Below are 14,184 nucleotides of genomic sequence, written 5' to 3'. Positions count from 1 at the left end.
TTAGCAGTGTTTTCGTAAGTATCTGCACGGAAAGACCAAAATCAGTATTTTGGCGATAAAATTTGTTGAGTTTCTGATATTAATTAGTTATTTTTTGAGACAACTAAACAATCTTAATTTTGCTAATTTAGATTTTAAATTCTCATTCCTTTAATATTAAAGATTTGTTGAACTGGCTATTTTATTAGTTGAATTCACCAATTAAACGTGCTGTCATTTCTTAACTAAGACACACTTCATTTCCATTCAACTATTTTTTTTTGTTGATTAGAGAAATAAAACGTTTCATGTGGTGGGGTTACATGAAATTTCCGAAATCTAAAAAAAATGATTCCAAAAGGCTTAGAATTGCATGAAACGTCGAGATTTAGTGTCATTTCGAAGATAAAAGTCCCAGAAAGTTCATTTTTTCAGAAAATTCTTTTTAGGTGACACTACATCTCGACGTTTCATGCAGTTTTAAGACATTTGACATAAAAAAAAATTCGATTTTGAAAATTTCATGTATTCCTCCCTATGGTGCTTTTTCAAGATCGAAAATTTTCAAACCTTTACCGCCGGGTAGCACCCCTTACGCATGTCCGATTTAGTTCAAATTTTTCATGAGGACATTTTTCAAGGTGCTTAAACTTTTGAGCACTAGCGCTTTACGAAATTAGAGGTGATCCCAAAATAATATCATCCTTATATATAAGAGCGGTAAAAATCAACGTATTTTGTCGGTTACGTCACTTATACAATCATATCTCCGGAACTAAAAGTCACAGTCATTTGATCTTTGAACTTGATCAATGGCCCGACAGTAGGTTTCAAACGAGCCTAAGTTTGTTAAAATCGGTTCAGCTATCACTGAGAGAATTGACCGCGTTAAATTATCTTAGAAAGTGCACACACACATACATACACACACAGATATTTTCCGATCTCGTCGAACTGAGTCGAATGGTATATAACACTATGGGTCTCCGAGGCTCCGTTCGAAAGTCGATTTTCCCAGCAACTCTAATATCTTTCTATAGAGAAAGGCAAAACATGTTCAAGACTTGATCTTCAGCCATTAGTATAGTAGCATTAAAACAAAAACTCAAAATTTGTGGTTAGTCGTTTACGTTACTTATACTATTTCATCTCTGAAACCGAAAGTGAGATCTGATTTTCAAACTTGATTTACAATTTAATAGTAACTTTTAAATCAGCCTGGATTAGTTGAAATGGGTTCAGTCATCGCTTAGAAAATGGAGATGTAAAAAAACAACGCGTTTTGTCAGTTAGGTCACTTAAACCATTATATTTAAGAAACCGACAGCTACAGCCATTAGATCTTCGAATTTGATTAATGGAAGATTTCATACAAGCCTTAGCTTGTTGAAATCGGTTCAGTCATCTCCGAGAAAATTGAGCGGCAAAACAATCTTTGAAAAGTGCACGCACATAAAAACACGCAGGCATTTTCTGATCTCGACGAGCTGAATCGAATGGTACTATGATTCTTAGAGACTCCGTTCGAAAGTCAGGTTTTCCAGCAATTCTATTACCTTTCTATAGAGAATAGTTAAAATTGGTCTGAAGCCGGATATCCCCTGAGGTTTTATACTTTTTATACAGAAAAACTGTCCCAATTCATAAGCATTTGTAGCTCAACCGCAAAGACATTTATAACAAATCCCAATTGATTTCGATCGAGTCTCGTTGTTAGAAGATTTATGCTTTGCATCCCCTGCGTTGTAGATATGAATCGATCCCGGATGCCTGAGAAGGTGTATCAAATTATAAAGCAAACAGTAGGACACATTTCAGAGATTTTAACAAAATCTTATGCGTGTTAGCAGTCGAACAATATTGGCACTCGAAATTATAAATTGGTTATCGCTTAGCTCTCCTACGGCTGAAAGTTTTTTGAAATATGTTTCAACCCCAACTGTTACGATAACCCACTTTGATTTCAGTGCTTTGTGGCAATGTATATGCCACAGATTGCTACTACCCACAGTTGTTGATATCTAGATCCGAAAAAGCTGAAGGAATTATTTCCCGCTATTTCTCTTCCGAGAATCGCCGGACCAGATTGTGCACTGCACTGCATCCTGTGTGCACATATTTCAATTTGGAGCAGATTCAGAAATCGGCAAGGGAAACGAGAGGAATCAACAAATAACCGCCCGGAAGCAGCTTTTAAACGTTTTCCGTAAGCCTCGGCACTCGTCCCGGTCAGAAGCTGCAATTGGGTAAGAAAAATAAATTTCTGTGCCATATTGCCCGGAAAGTACGGATGCAATCGAAACTTGTACCAGAGCTGCAAAAAGCTGTTATTTGAAAATCCATTTCTATTTTTCTTTTCACCCACTTTGAAAGAACTGTTGAGCTGTAAACCTGTGCTAAATCAACAAGTTCCGTTCTTTGTAGACCAATCTGTTACCACAGGATATAATATCTCAGAAGTATTGCGGTCTAGATTGGAGTACCAATTCGGTGACACTGTAGTACTCTTAGTTCCATGTTTATCCCAAACGGACACGAAGAATAACTTTAATAGAAACAGTTCCTGCTAATTTCTAGAAATACCAACGACATAACGTGTTTTGAGTACATACTTTTTTAACAGTTTTCGCTAGAGCCCTAACTGTAGGAAGTCCAAAAACAAAACGTCGTTCTTCAGAACGTTTGGCCCGAAATATTGTATCACGCATAATATAATAAGAATGCCTTCCCGAACAGTAAAATTTGCATTTTACAACACAATCAACCGTATTAGCAATAAATTCGTCGTCCTTTATATCCTACATTGCACTTGTGGGCCCCTCTCTGTCCCTTTGGACGCGATTGCTAGAGAAAGCAAATAGGCATTGGCAGCATAATATTCTAGTTATGGAGTGCGTACTGCAGTATAATTCAAAATGAAGCGTAAATTGTGACGCTATGTGACAGCTTCATGGCGTCAATGCCGGATGCAGAGGGAATTAAATTCAGCGACCGCATCAGTTCCGGTAGCAGCCACTGTCGTTTGCAAATATACTGTTTCTGTTTCCAGTGAGTCTGATATCCTCGAGGTGAGGGAAATCTCGTTTTGTCATTCTATAATTTTAGATGTATTAATTTTTTCACTAATTTATTTGACAGTGTATCCAGAGCCTTTCACGACATCGGCCAGTCAACTCATCGTAACGTCTCTTCAAGCTACAATCTCTGACATTCTTGTTTGCAGAAAGGGTAGAAACAGCACCCAAACAACCAAATGTTCCACATTTACTAAAAACATCCACTTTCTTGCTGCTCAAAAGTACACGTGTAACGTTTGAACGTTTGAAAGTTTGAAAGAACAAGTTCAGCGTGAAATCTCTCGCTGATTAAGAAAACACGTGGTTTTTTTTACAGCTGCGAAGTACAGAACTGGTTACACATGAATATTCTCGCTACTTAACGGTACGCGTGGAACTTCTGGCACAACTTGAAAGCACAGAACAAGTTCCGCGTGAACTTTCTCGCATGCATAGTAGCTGAATAATGTACGCTAGAGGCTGCTTGAAAGATCGTTCGGTTGTGTCGCGCGAACACTCAAATGTGTATAATTATTTAGCAAACTGGCTGTTTAGAATTCTGTTCATGAACTTCGTAGTCTGCTTGAGCCTAATCAATTTCTTTTATTCGAACTTTTGATTACACAGTTCGAAAAATTCTTGTGATTTTACATAAATGGAGCGTCGTATTTCACACAAATTTTTATTCAGGAGCATGTAAAATTGTGTGATTCGAATATTACATGACTTGAAATATAATGAAAAAAACAAAAGATCGATGGCAAAAGCGCTCGACTTGAACCGAGAAACATTAGATCACAGAAGCACATATCTGCTACATTAATAATTGATATATATAAACCCATACAGAGGAACTTGGTAGCCGTGTGCAGATTACACTCGGAGCATGTAAAATTATGTTTGAATGGAATACACCCAAACTTCCGTTTACGAACCCTTTTTTTACGTTACCTCTTTTTACGTAACTCTTTTTACGAACCAAATCCCAAATAACGTAAACTTTTTTTACGAACCAACTTCGTAAAAAGAGGTTTTTGCATCCAATGAAAACAATTTCCGGCTCCATGGAAATTACTACAACTTGGGTATTTTCGGAACGGGATTGATGAGTAGATGACGGAAAACGATTTTTGACGTGGTTCGGAAATCCAAGATGGCGACTTCCGGTTTGACGATATTCCTTAAATACCTTTACAATGTAGATATTTTCGGACCGGAATTGATGAGTAGATGACGGAAAACGATGTTTGAGGTGGTTCGGAAATCTAAGATGGCGACTTCCGGTTTGACGATATTGCTTAAAAACTCTTACAATGTGGGTATTTTCGGAACGGGATTGATGAGTAGATGACGGAAAACGATGTTTTATTTCTGGAATCAGAGGCTGATTAGTATAAAAATATCATTTTATTCCTTTATTTTTCTCTAATTCATCCAACAACAAAAGGTCTTAATGGATATAATGTAGTCAAGTTATAAAATAGTGGATCGTTGGTTCGCCAAAACCGAAGAGATGTTCAACAGTGCCAAATGTTCTGCTGCATGCTGTTATCGGTTCAAAAAATCCAAACGTCGCACAGTGGTCCAAAACTGGAAAAAGACGATCGTAAGTCTGTACTGACTTTCACTTATTTTTAAGAGCTAACGTGTCTTCGAAGAAGTTTTTCAAGATGTAATATAATCTTTTGAAAGTGGCACCTTAATTTTCGGCACCTGTATTTTTGCTGAAGATATAGTGCAAAAAAAACAAAAAAATTTAATATATATAAGTTATGTTCAAAGGTCTCGTAGGACTTCACACACCGCCACCAACAACAACAACAACAACAACAACAACAACAACAACAGCAAGTCTAACTCCAGTCGCACCAGTAGTCATTCCCAGGCCCAGACAGTAGCGTCAGCATTTCAGTATCCGGTACTTGCAACGTGTACCAGCCCCGTCACGTGGAGACCCGGCGAGAACGCGTAGCTTCAGTCAGCAATTTCAATACTGCAACAGTAGGAGTAGCCAGGACTCGAAAGATCACAAAATAAAATCGATTCATTCTTGTTTAACAGCCAGTACAGTGCAGTCGCGTTTTTTAAAAACTTAGATCCGATAATCCGACCTTTAACTGGCGCAGTCGGTAGGATCGGTTTAAGTGCAGTGAAGTGAAAAGTGCGAATTCCCGGCATAAGCCATCTGCGACGGCTCATCGTGGATTAGAGGAAGCGCCTAGAACTGTCACCGCCAAAAACCGAGGGAACATCGGTTGGATTATAGAAATTAAGGTAAGAAATTTTAATCATTATTTTAACCCATAAACCGAAAGATAAAAATTCAACTGAAACAAAAAGAATTTTATCCTTCTACACAAACAATAAGCCATACTAATTAAGAGACCCGAGCCCCGACCCACGGTAAGCGGAGGTCTATATATCACAAGTGAATTACACTAACATAAAAATCTTATCCAATAAATACATTATCTAACCTTAGTGAAGTGAAAATTAAGTGAAGTGAAAAATAAAATGGATCAATACGAACAGCAACTCGCGCACATGCGAGCCGAAATTGAAAATAGGGATGAAATCATCCATCAACTCAGAGTAGAAGCGCAAGGTGCCGCCGAGGCCGTGCAGGCCGCACAGCATGCCGGTGTCGGAACGGCCGAAACTATTCTCAAGGCGCTGCAAACGCCGCAAATCATACGAGATCTGCCACCATTTACCGGCGATCCAATTAAACTAAAGGGTGATTTTTTAAGAGCTTGAGAACTTTTTTAAACAATAAAACGCATAAAATTTGCAAAATCTCATCGGTTCTTTATTTTAAACGTTAGATTGGTACATGACATTTACTTTTTGAAGATAATTTCATTTAAATGTTGACCGCGGCTGCGTCTTAGGTGGTCCATTCGGAAAGTCCAATTTTGGGCAACTTTTTCGAGCATTTCGGCCGGAATAGCCCGAATTTCTTCGGAAATGTTGTCTTCCAAAGCTGGAATAGTTACTGGCTTATTTCTGTAGACTTTAGACTTAACGTAGCCCCACAAAAAATAGTCTAAAGGCGTCAAATCGCATGATCTTGGTGGCCAACTTACCGGTCCATTTCTTGAGATGAATTGTTCTCCGAAGTTTTCCCTCAAAATGGCCATAGAATCGCGAGCTGTGTGGCATGTAGCGCCATCTTGTTGAAACCACATGTCAACCAAGTTCAGTTCTTCCATTTTTGGCAACAAAAAGTTTGTTAGCATCGAACGATAGCGATCGCCATTCACTGTAACGTTGCGTCCAACAGCATCTTTGAAAAAATACGGTCCAATGATTCCACCAGCGTACAAACCACACCAAACAGTGCATTTTTCGGGATGCATGGGCAGTTCTTGAACGGCTTCTGGTTGCTCTTCACTCCAAATGCGGCAATTTTGCTTATTTACGTAGCCATTCAACCAGAAATGAGCCTCATCGCTGAACAAAATTTGTCGATAAAAAAGCGGATTTTCCGAATGGACCACCTAAGACGCAGCCGCGGTCAACATTTAAATGAAATTATCTTCAAAAAGTAAATGTCATGTACCAATCTAACGTTTAAAATAAAGAACCGATGAGATTTTGCAAATTTTATGCGTTTTATTGTTTAAAAAAGTTCTCAAGCTCTTAAAAAATCACCCTGTACATTCTTTCATCCGATCAATCGACAATTTAACGCCTTTGATCGATTCAGTGCGCGGAACCACCATGCACACTATTTGGTTGCAAGCTATCCGCGCCAAAATTACAGGTGATGCCGACAATGTATTGGAGTTGTACGGCACCGATTTAAATTGGAACGATATTAAATCGAACCTAATCACACATTATAGCGATCGTAGGGACGAAGTCTCTCTTACCAGAGACCTCGTTGCGATGCGACAAACAGGAACCGTAGAAGAATTCTATAGTAAGTTGTCACATATGGTTTCACTTTTGGTGAACCTATTGAACTTAAACGAAACAAATTTACAAGTAAAATCTGCGAAAAACCAATTTTACCAGCAGATGGGACTGAAAGTTTTCCTATCTGGGCTAAAAGATCCTTTGGGACCCATAATCCGTGCCCAAGCCCCGGAAACCATGAAGGAAGCATTACGCCTATGCCTCGAAGAGGGAAACTATCAGTACGCTAGAACCTTCTCCAGGCCACAACCTCCACCTATCCCACCAAAGCCAAGCATGCAAAATATTTACCCGAGGCATAATCCGAACTCGTTCGTAAATACACCTCCAAGACATTATCCGCCAAAACCTTTCCCCCAGAGACCAAACCCGAACCAATCTCACACCCATAGACCGAATCCGAATCAATTCTTTTCATATAGATCGAATCCGAATCCGTTCTACTCGCAGCGACCAAATGTACCGTTTAAACCTACTCCGCCGAATCCATTCCACCCACCAAGAGCCAATCAATTCCAACCACGATATCCGAGCTATCCTAACCAGCAACAAGTACCAACTCCTATGGAAGTCGATTCTTCCATCAGAAGTAAGGCCGTCAATTACATCAACAGAAATCATCGTCCTAATTATCATGAAGATGACGCCAATAATAATGAACAGACGGTCTACGAGTTCTCTCCGGACGTTCCACCGCAATACTGGACACCGGAATCCTGCCCCCAGTATGCACAGTATCCTGCATGCGATCTAAATTCCTACCAATACAATCCATACCCCGAATCGCCCGCTCAAACCCAAGAAATAAATACAGATCCATCCATAGAACACATCGTTAACACTAACCCCGATCCCGAAATGGTCGAGGAATAAAATTTTCAGCTTGTAACCGACCTCACCGCAATAACATAAATAACTTCATACCGTACATTTTGGTCAAAACATCAAAAGGCCCACTGAAATTCCTGATCGACACTGGCGCGAATAGAAATTATATTAGTCCGAGACATGTTAACTTGGACAAATGTCGCTCTACCGCGCCTAGAACTGTCCGGAACCTCAACGGAACACACACCATAGACCGCTTCACTGAATTCAACCCTTTCATCAATATACCTGGCACAAAAAACCTGAAATTCTTCATATTCGAGTTCCACCCTTTCTTTGATGGCCTGATTGGCTATGAATCTCTGCAACAGACCAAAGCAACCATTATCACTTCATCAAACGAATTGAAATTCCCCGGAGGAAATATCCAAATGCTACGAAAATACCCCGACAGCTTCTCAATCAAACTAAACGCACACGAGGAAATGGTAGCGGAACTCCCTACTCTCGTAGATAACGGAGATTTTATCGTAGGAAATCCACTCCCACTAACGAATGACGTTGTCGTGCTGCCCGGCTTATACGAAGCAAACGCAAATAAGTCATTCGTAGTGATAAAAAACCTCAGTAATACCGAGGTGCGGACCAGTCCCAATCGCGTGATCTTTGCAGAAATAAATAATTTTGAAACAGTTCAACCTCACGTACCTTCCAAGGACGAAACAACTCTCGATCCAAAGCTACGGGACCAACTCAGAATCGATCACCTGAACTACGAGGAAAAACAAAAACTCCTGTTAAACATAACGAAATACCAAAATGTGTTCTATCTCGAAGGCAACGATCTAACGTTCACAAACGCGGTCAAGCATCGAATAGAAACAACCGACGAAATCCCAGTCCACGCAAAAAGCTACAGGTACCCTTACTGCCACAAGCAAGAGGTACAAAAGCAAATCTCGAAGATGCTCGAGCAAGGAATTATCCGCCCGAGTACCTCACCATGGTGCTCGCCGATCTGGATAGTCTCAAAAAAGCCCGACGCCTCTGGAGAACCAAAATGGCGATTGGTAGTAGACTACCGAAAACTCAATGAAAAAACTCCAGCTGACAAATACCCGTTACCTAATATAACCGAAATATTAGATAAACTCGGTAGATGTCAATATTTTACAACATTGGACCTCGCTTCTGGCTTCCACCAAATCGAGGTTCACCCAAAAGACGTCCCTAAAACGGCATTTTCCGTCGAACATGGGCTATACGAATACCTTCGTATGCCATTCGGCCTCAAAAATGCCCCCGCCACTTTCCAGCGCGTAATGGATAACGTGCTAAGAGATTTGATCGGCAAATGTTGTCTAGTATACATGGACGACATAATTGTCTTTTCAACATCTCTGCAAGAGCATATCGAAAATCTTAACAGGATTTTCGGAGCTCTCGCGAAAGTAAACCTTAAAATCCAACTAAACAAAAGCGAATTCTTAAAGAAAGAAGTCGCCTTTCTTGGCCATATCGTAACAAATGACGGCGTCATGCCAAACCCAGACAAAATTACAGCCATACAAAACTGGCCGGTACCTAGAAACCAAAAAGAACTAAAAAGCTTCCTCGGAATTCTAGGGTACTACAGACGTTTTGTACGCGACTTCGCGAAAATAACCAAGCCACTGACGTCACAGCTACGTAAGGGCGAGGCAGTAGAGCACACCCCCTTATTCTTGAAAACATTCGAAACATGCAAAAATCTTCTCACCTATAGCGACATCTTACAGTACCCAGATTTTGAGAAATCATTTGTTTTAACCACCGACGCAAGTAACTTTGCCCTAGGAGCCGTGCTCTCCCAAGGACCCATAGGTAAAGATAAACCTGTCGCTTTTGCATCCAGGACCCTGACAAAATCAGAAGAGGGGTACTCCGCGATAGAAAAGGAGTTGCTGGCGATCGTGTGGGCAACCCAATACTTCCGACCATATTTGTTTGGTAGAAAGTTTACATTGTTCACAGATCACCAACCTTTGACGTACGCATTAAATTTAAAAACACCCAATTCAAAGCTCGTTAAATGGCGCCTGCAGCTGACCGAATACGATTTCGATATTAAACATCGCCCCGGCAAGCAGAACGTTGTCGCTGACGCGTTGTCAAGAATCGAAATCAACATATATGAAGACAGTTCGGATGGCGATACCGTTCACTCGGCAGATACCGATGACTCGGAGTTTATCCCGTGTACGGAGCTACCGCTAAATGTCTTCCATAACCAGATCATACTAAAAATAGATGACCAAGACTACGAAGAGTTCGAAGAAGTCTTTCCCAGAATGTACAGGAGAACATTAACTAAACCCTCATTCGGAGTCCCAGCTTTAATTCGTATCTTCCGCGAATACATGAATCCCGGAAAGGTTAACTGTATTCACTGCCCCGAACGCCTCATTCCATCTCTGCAAATAGTCTACAAAAACTATTTCAGCAGGTGTAAAACATTCAAGGTGAAAATCACCCAAAAAATCCTAATTGATTTGAAAACCGACGAAGAGCAAGACCGCCTCATAGAAGAAACCCACGAAGTCTCTCATAGAGGCATCCAAGAAAACAAATTAGAGATAGCGAGAAGATTTTTCTTTCCCAGAATGAAACCCAAAATAAGAAAATTCCTTATAATGTGCGAGATATGCAATAAAAGTAAATACGAACGGAAACCATACAAAGTAAAGTTCGGCGAATCACCAATCCCTAAACAACCCCTTGACATAATCCACATGGATATTTTCATAGCACAACCGAATTCGTTCTTATCAGTAGTCGATAAACTGTCTAGATTCGCGGCACTAATCTCGATTAAATCCAGATCTATTCCCGACGTCCGCAAAGCCATTCTAAAATACTTTAGCACATACGGAAAACCAAAACTCATCGTTTCGGACAACAAGCCTGCCTTTAAATCCATAGAAATTAGAGGTATATTATCTGACCTCAATATTCAACAATACTTTACACCTTCCAATCACAGCCAAACAAACGGAATCGTCGAGAGATTCCACTCGACGTTGAGCGAAATTTTCAGATCAAATAGACATAAATTTGATACACTACCCAACAAAGAAATATTCCTGATATCCTGCACATTATACAACAATACCATACACACAGCGACAAATTTAAAACCGCGAGAAGTGTTTTACGGTATTAAGGACGGACAAGAAAGACCGTTAGACGCCAATGCCATCATAGAACTAAGAGACAAGCTATACGACGAGACGACACTCAAACTGGCCAAAAATCAAAAACAACAGAACGAATATCACAACGCCAAGAGGGAAGAACCACCCATCCTAGAAGCCAACGAACAAGTTTTCAATCGGATCCAAGGGATCAAAACGAAACAAAAAGATCAGTTCGAACCCGTACGAGTCTCTCTTGACAAGAATCAGACTTACAAAGACGACCGAGAACGCAAACTACACAAAACCAAACTCCGTAGAATCCGAAAATAATATCATTCCACTAATTCGTTTATCCTTTATTCCTCAGGTACTCGAGCCCCAACTCTACAACCGCAGAAACCTCACGAACATAGTAAATAAATTTCTAATACACTTTATAATTACAGATGAAGCTCCACACCGTACTAGTAATCACCTTATATCTCTCTCATAATCCAAGCCATGCCTTCCGTTCTATTCAAATTTCCAACCTACATCTCAACCCAGGACTAGTAACTATTCAAAATGGATACAGCTTCCTAAAAATAGGCGAACACAAATTATTTCACGTAATCGATCTCGACAGATATACTCCTATTCTTGAGAAACTACTATCTAGCATAAAAGATATAGAAGTTTTAGGAAATTTCACAGAAATGACCGAACTGCTGCGGATGAAGTTACGCAGACCTCAGAATCTTCTTAAAGAAATGTTACCAAGAAGATCAAAAAGAGGATTGTTTGACTTTATTGGCAGCGGAATAAAAAAAAATCACGGGAAACCTAGATAACGATGACCTCGTCCGTATATCGCAAGACCTCGAACACCTCCAGAGTAGCAAAACATTATTAATTAGAGAAAATAATCAGCAAGTCAAGGTAAACAATCAATTTCAGGATAGAATAAATGTGATCCTCAACGTACTCAAGAAACAACAGGAACAAATTACCCAACACCTAATGACAGCCAAGAATGAAATCGACACGAGAAGAAATTTCTCCTTAGTAAGGCAAATACTAAATGTAAATCTCAATATCGATCTTTTATCAAACCACCTACAAGAAATATTCGAAGCCATTCAGCTGGCCAAACTGAAAGTTATATCCAAGCATATCTTATCAACCAATGAACTAGATTTTGTCATTAAGAGATTCGAGGAACAAGGCATAGCGATAACTAGTACAGACGAAATATACAATTTCCTAGAATTAAAAGCATTTCACAATCAATCACTGTTAACTTTTATTGTCTCAATACCGCAAACTGAAAATTCTATTTATAACCACCTATTACTAGAACCATTACCAGTAGGACAGAAAATACTGAAGCCACCTGCGTCAACCGCCCTGCAGAGCATCTCAGCCACCTACTTCGTTATATCCGACTGTCAGCGAGTGCAAAACAATTACCTGTGTACCCCCGACAACCTGGTAAACTTCACCGGAGATCCTTGCTTTTCCAAGTTGCTTCAAGGATCGTCCGGAAACTGCACCTTCTTAGAATGCACAAATCCCACCGGAATAATCAAACTCACCAACAACCATCTTCTACTTAAACAAGTTAAATCGTTGGAAGTGAAGTCATCCTGCGACTTAAGTAATAGGAACCTCTCCGGTACCTTTTTAATAGAGTTTCATAATTGCTCAATAAGCCTGAACGATACGCAGTATAATAACATCGAGCTGGTCAGGACCGAACCGATGACCATCTTGCCCCTCGATGGCCTCGTCATATACGAAAAACATTCCGAATCAACCTTGAACCTAACAGACATCCACCTAACCAACAGAAAAATAATCGAGGAGATCAACTACACGAGCAACCTAAAGACAGGTGTATCAATCACCATGTCTACTACAAGCATTGTTGTTGCAGTAGCTATCGCTTTGATCCTTATTCTACGGAAAAGGTCACGTAGCGTGCAACAAACTATCAATATTCAATCAGATACAGTAACAAAGCCCAACATCCCGGCAAAAGGCAATAAACCAGAGCAAATCTTGAATCGGGACGATTCAATTCCTAAGGAAGGACGAGTTATGTTCAAAGGTCTCGTAGGACTTCACACACCGCCACCACCAACAACAACAACAACAACAACAACAGCAAGTCTAACTCCAGTCGCACCAGTAGTCATTCCCAGGCCCAGACAGTAGCGTCAGCATTTTAGTATCCGGTACTTGCAACGTGTACCAGCCTCGTCACGTGGAGACCCGGCGAGAACGCGTAGCTTCAGTCAGCAATTTCAATACTGCAACAGTAGGAGTAGCCAGGACTCGAAAGATCACAAAATAAAATCGATTCATTCTTGTTTAACAGCCAGTACAGTGCAGTCGCGTTTTTTAAAAACTTAGATCCGATAATCCGACCTTTAACTTATATATATATATATATATATATATATATATATATATATATATATATATATATATATATATATATATATATATATATATATATATATATATATATATATATATATATATATATATATATATATATATATATATATATAGATATATATATATATATATATATATATATATATATATATATATATATATATATATATATATATATATATATATATATATATATATATATATATATACAGGGTGATTTTTTAAGAGCTTGAGAACTTTTTTAAACAATAAAACGCATAAAATTTGCAAAATCTCATCGGTTCTTTATTTTAAACGTTAGATTGGTACATGACATTTACTTTTTGAAGATAATTTCATTTAAATGTTGACCGCGGCTGCGTCTTAGGTGGTCCATTCGGAAAGTCCAATTTTGGGCAACTTTTTCGAGCATTTCGGCCGAATTAGCCCGAATTTCTTCGGAAATGTTGTCTTCCAAAGCTGGAATAGTTACTGGCTTATTTCTGTAGACTTTAGACTTGACGTAGTCCCACAAAAAATAGTCTAAAGGCGTCAAATCGCATGATCTTGGTGGCCAACTTACCGGTCCATTTCTTGAGATGAATTGTTCTCCGAAGTTTTCCCTCAAAATGGCCATAGAATCGCGAGCTGTGTGGCATGTAGCGCCATCTTGTTGAAACCACATGTCAACCAAGTTCAGTTCTTCCATTTTTGGCAACAAAAAGTTTGTTAGCATCGAACGATAGCGATCGCCATTCACTGTAACGTTGCGTCCAACAGCATCTTTGAAAAAATACGGTCCA

At 39.5% G+C, this 14,184-nt stretch overlaps 1 protein-coding gene across 1 annotated transcript; it reads left to right on the top strand.

Moving 5' to 3' along the window:
• The first annotated feature begins 4,859 nt into the window (after positions 1-4,859).
• Positions 4,860-13,371, top strand: LOC131430160 (uncharacterized). Its single transcript, XM_058594886.1, has 2 exons — positions 4,860-5,309; positions 11,407-13,371. Exon 2 carries the CDS (start codon positions 11,960-11,962, stop codon positions 13,154-13,156), a length of 1,197 nt encoding a protein of 398 aa, XP_058450869.1. The 5' UTR covers positions 4,860-5,309; positions 11,407-11,959; the 3' UTR covers positions 13,157-13,371.
• The last annotated feature ends 813 nt before the right edge of the window (positions 13,372-14,184 follow it).

Source organism: Malaya genurostris, chromosome 2 (assembly GCF_030247185.1).
Source record: "Malaya genurostris strain Urasoe2022 chromosome 2, Malgen_1.1, whole genome shotgun sequence".
Taxonomy (NCBI): Eukaryota; Metazoa; Arthropoda; class Insecta; order Diptera; family Culicidae; genus Malaya; species Malaya genurostris.
The sequence above is the reverse complement of the archived record's forward strand: the minus strand, read 5'-3'. Positions and strand labels throughout refer to the sequence as shown.

Excerpts from the sequence above, each read along its gene's own strand:
- LOC131430160 (XM_058594886.1), top strand. The coding sequence starts at position 11,960 with ATGACAGCCAAGAATGAAATCGACACGAGAAGAAATTTCTCCTTAGTA.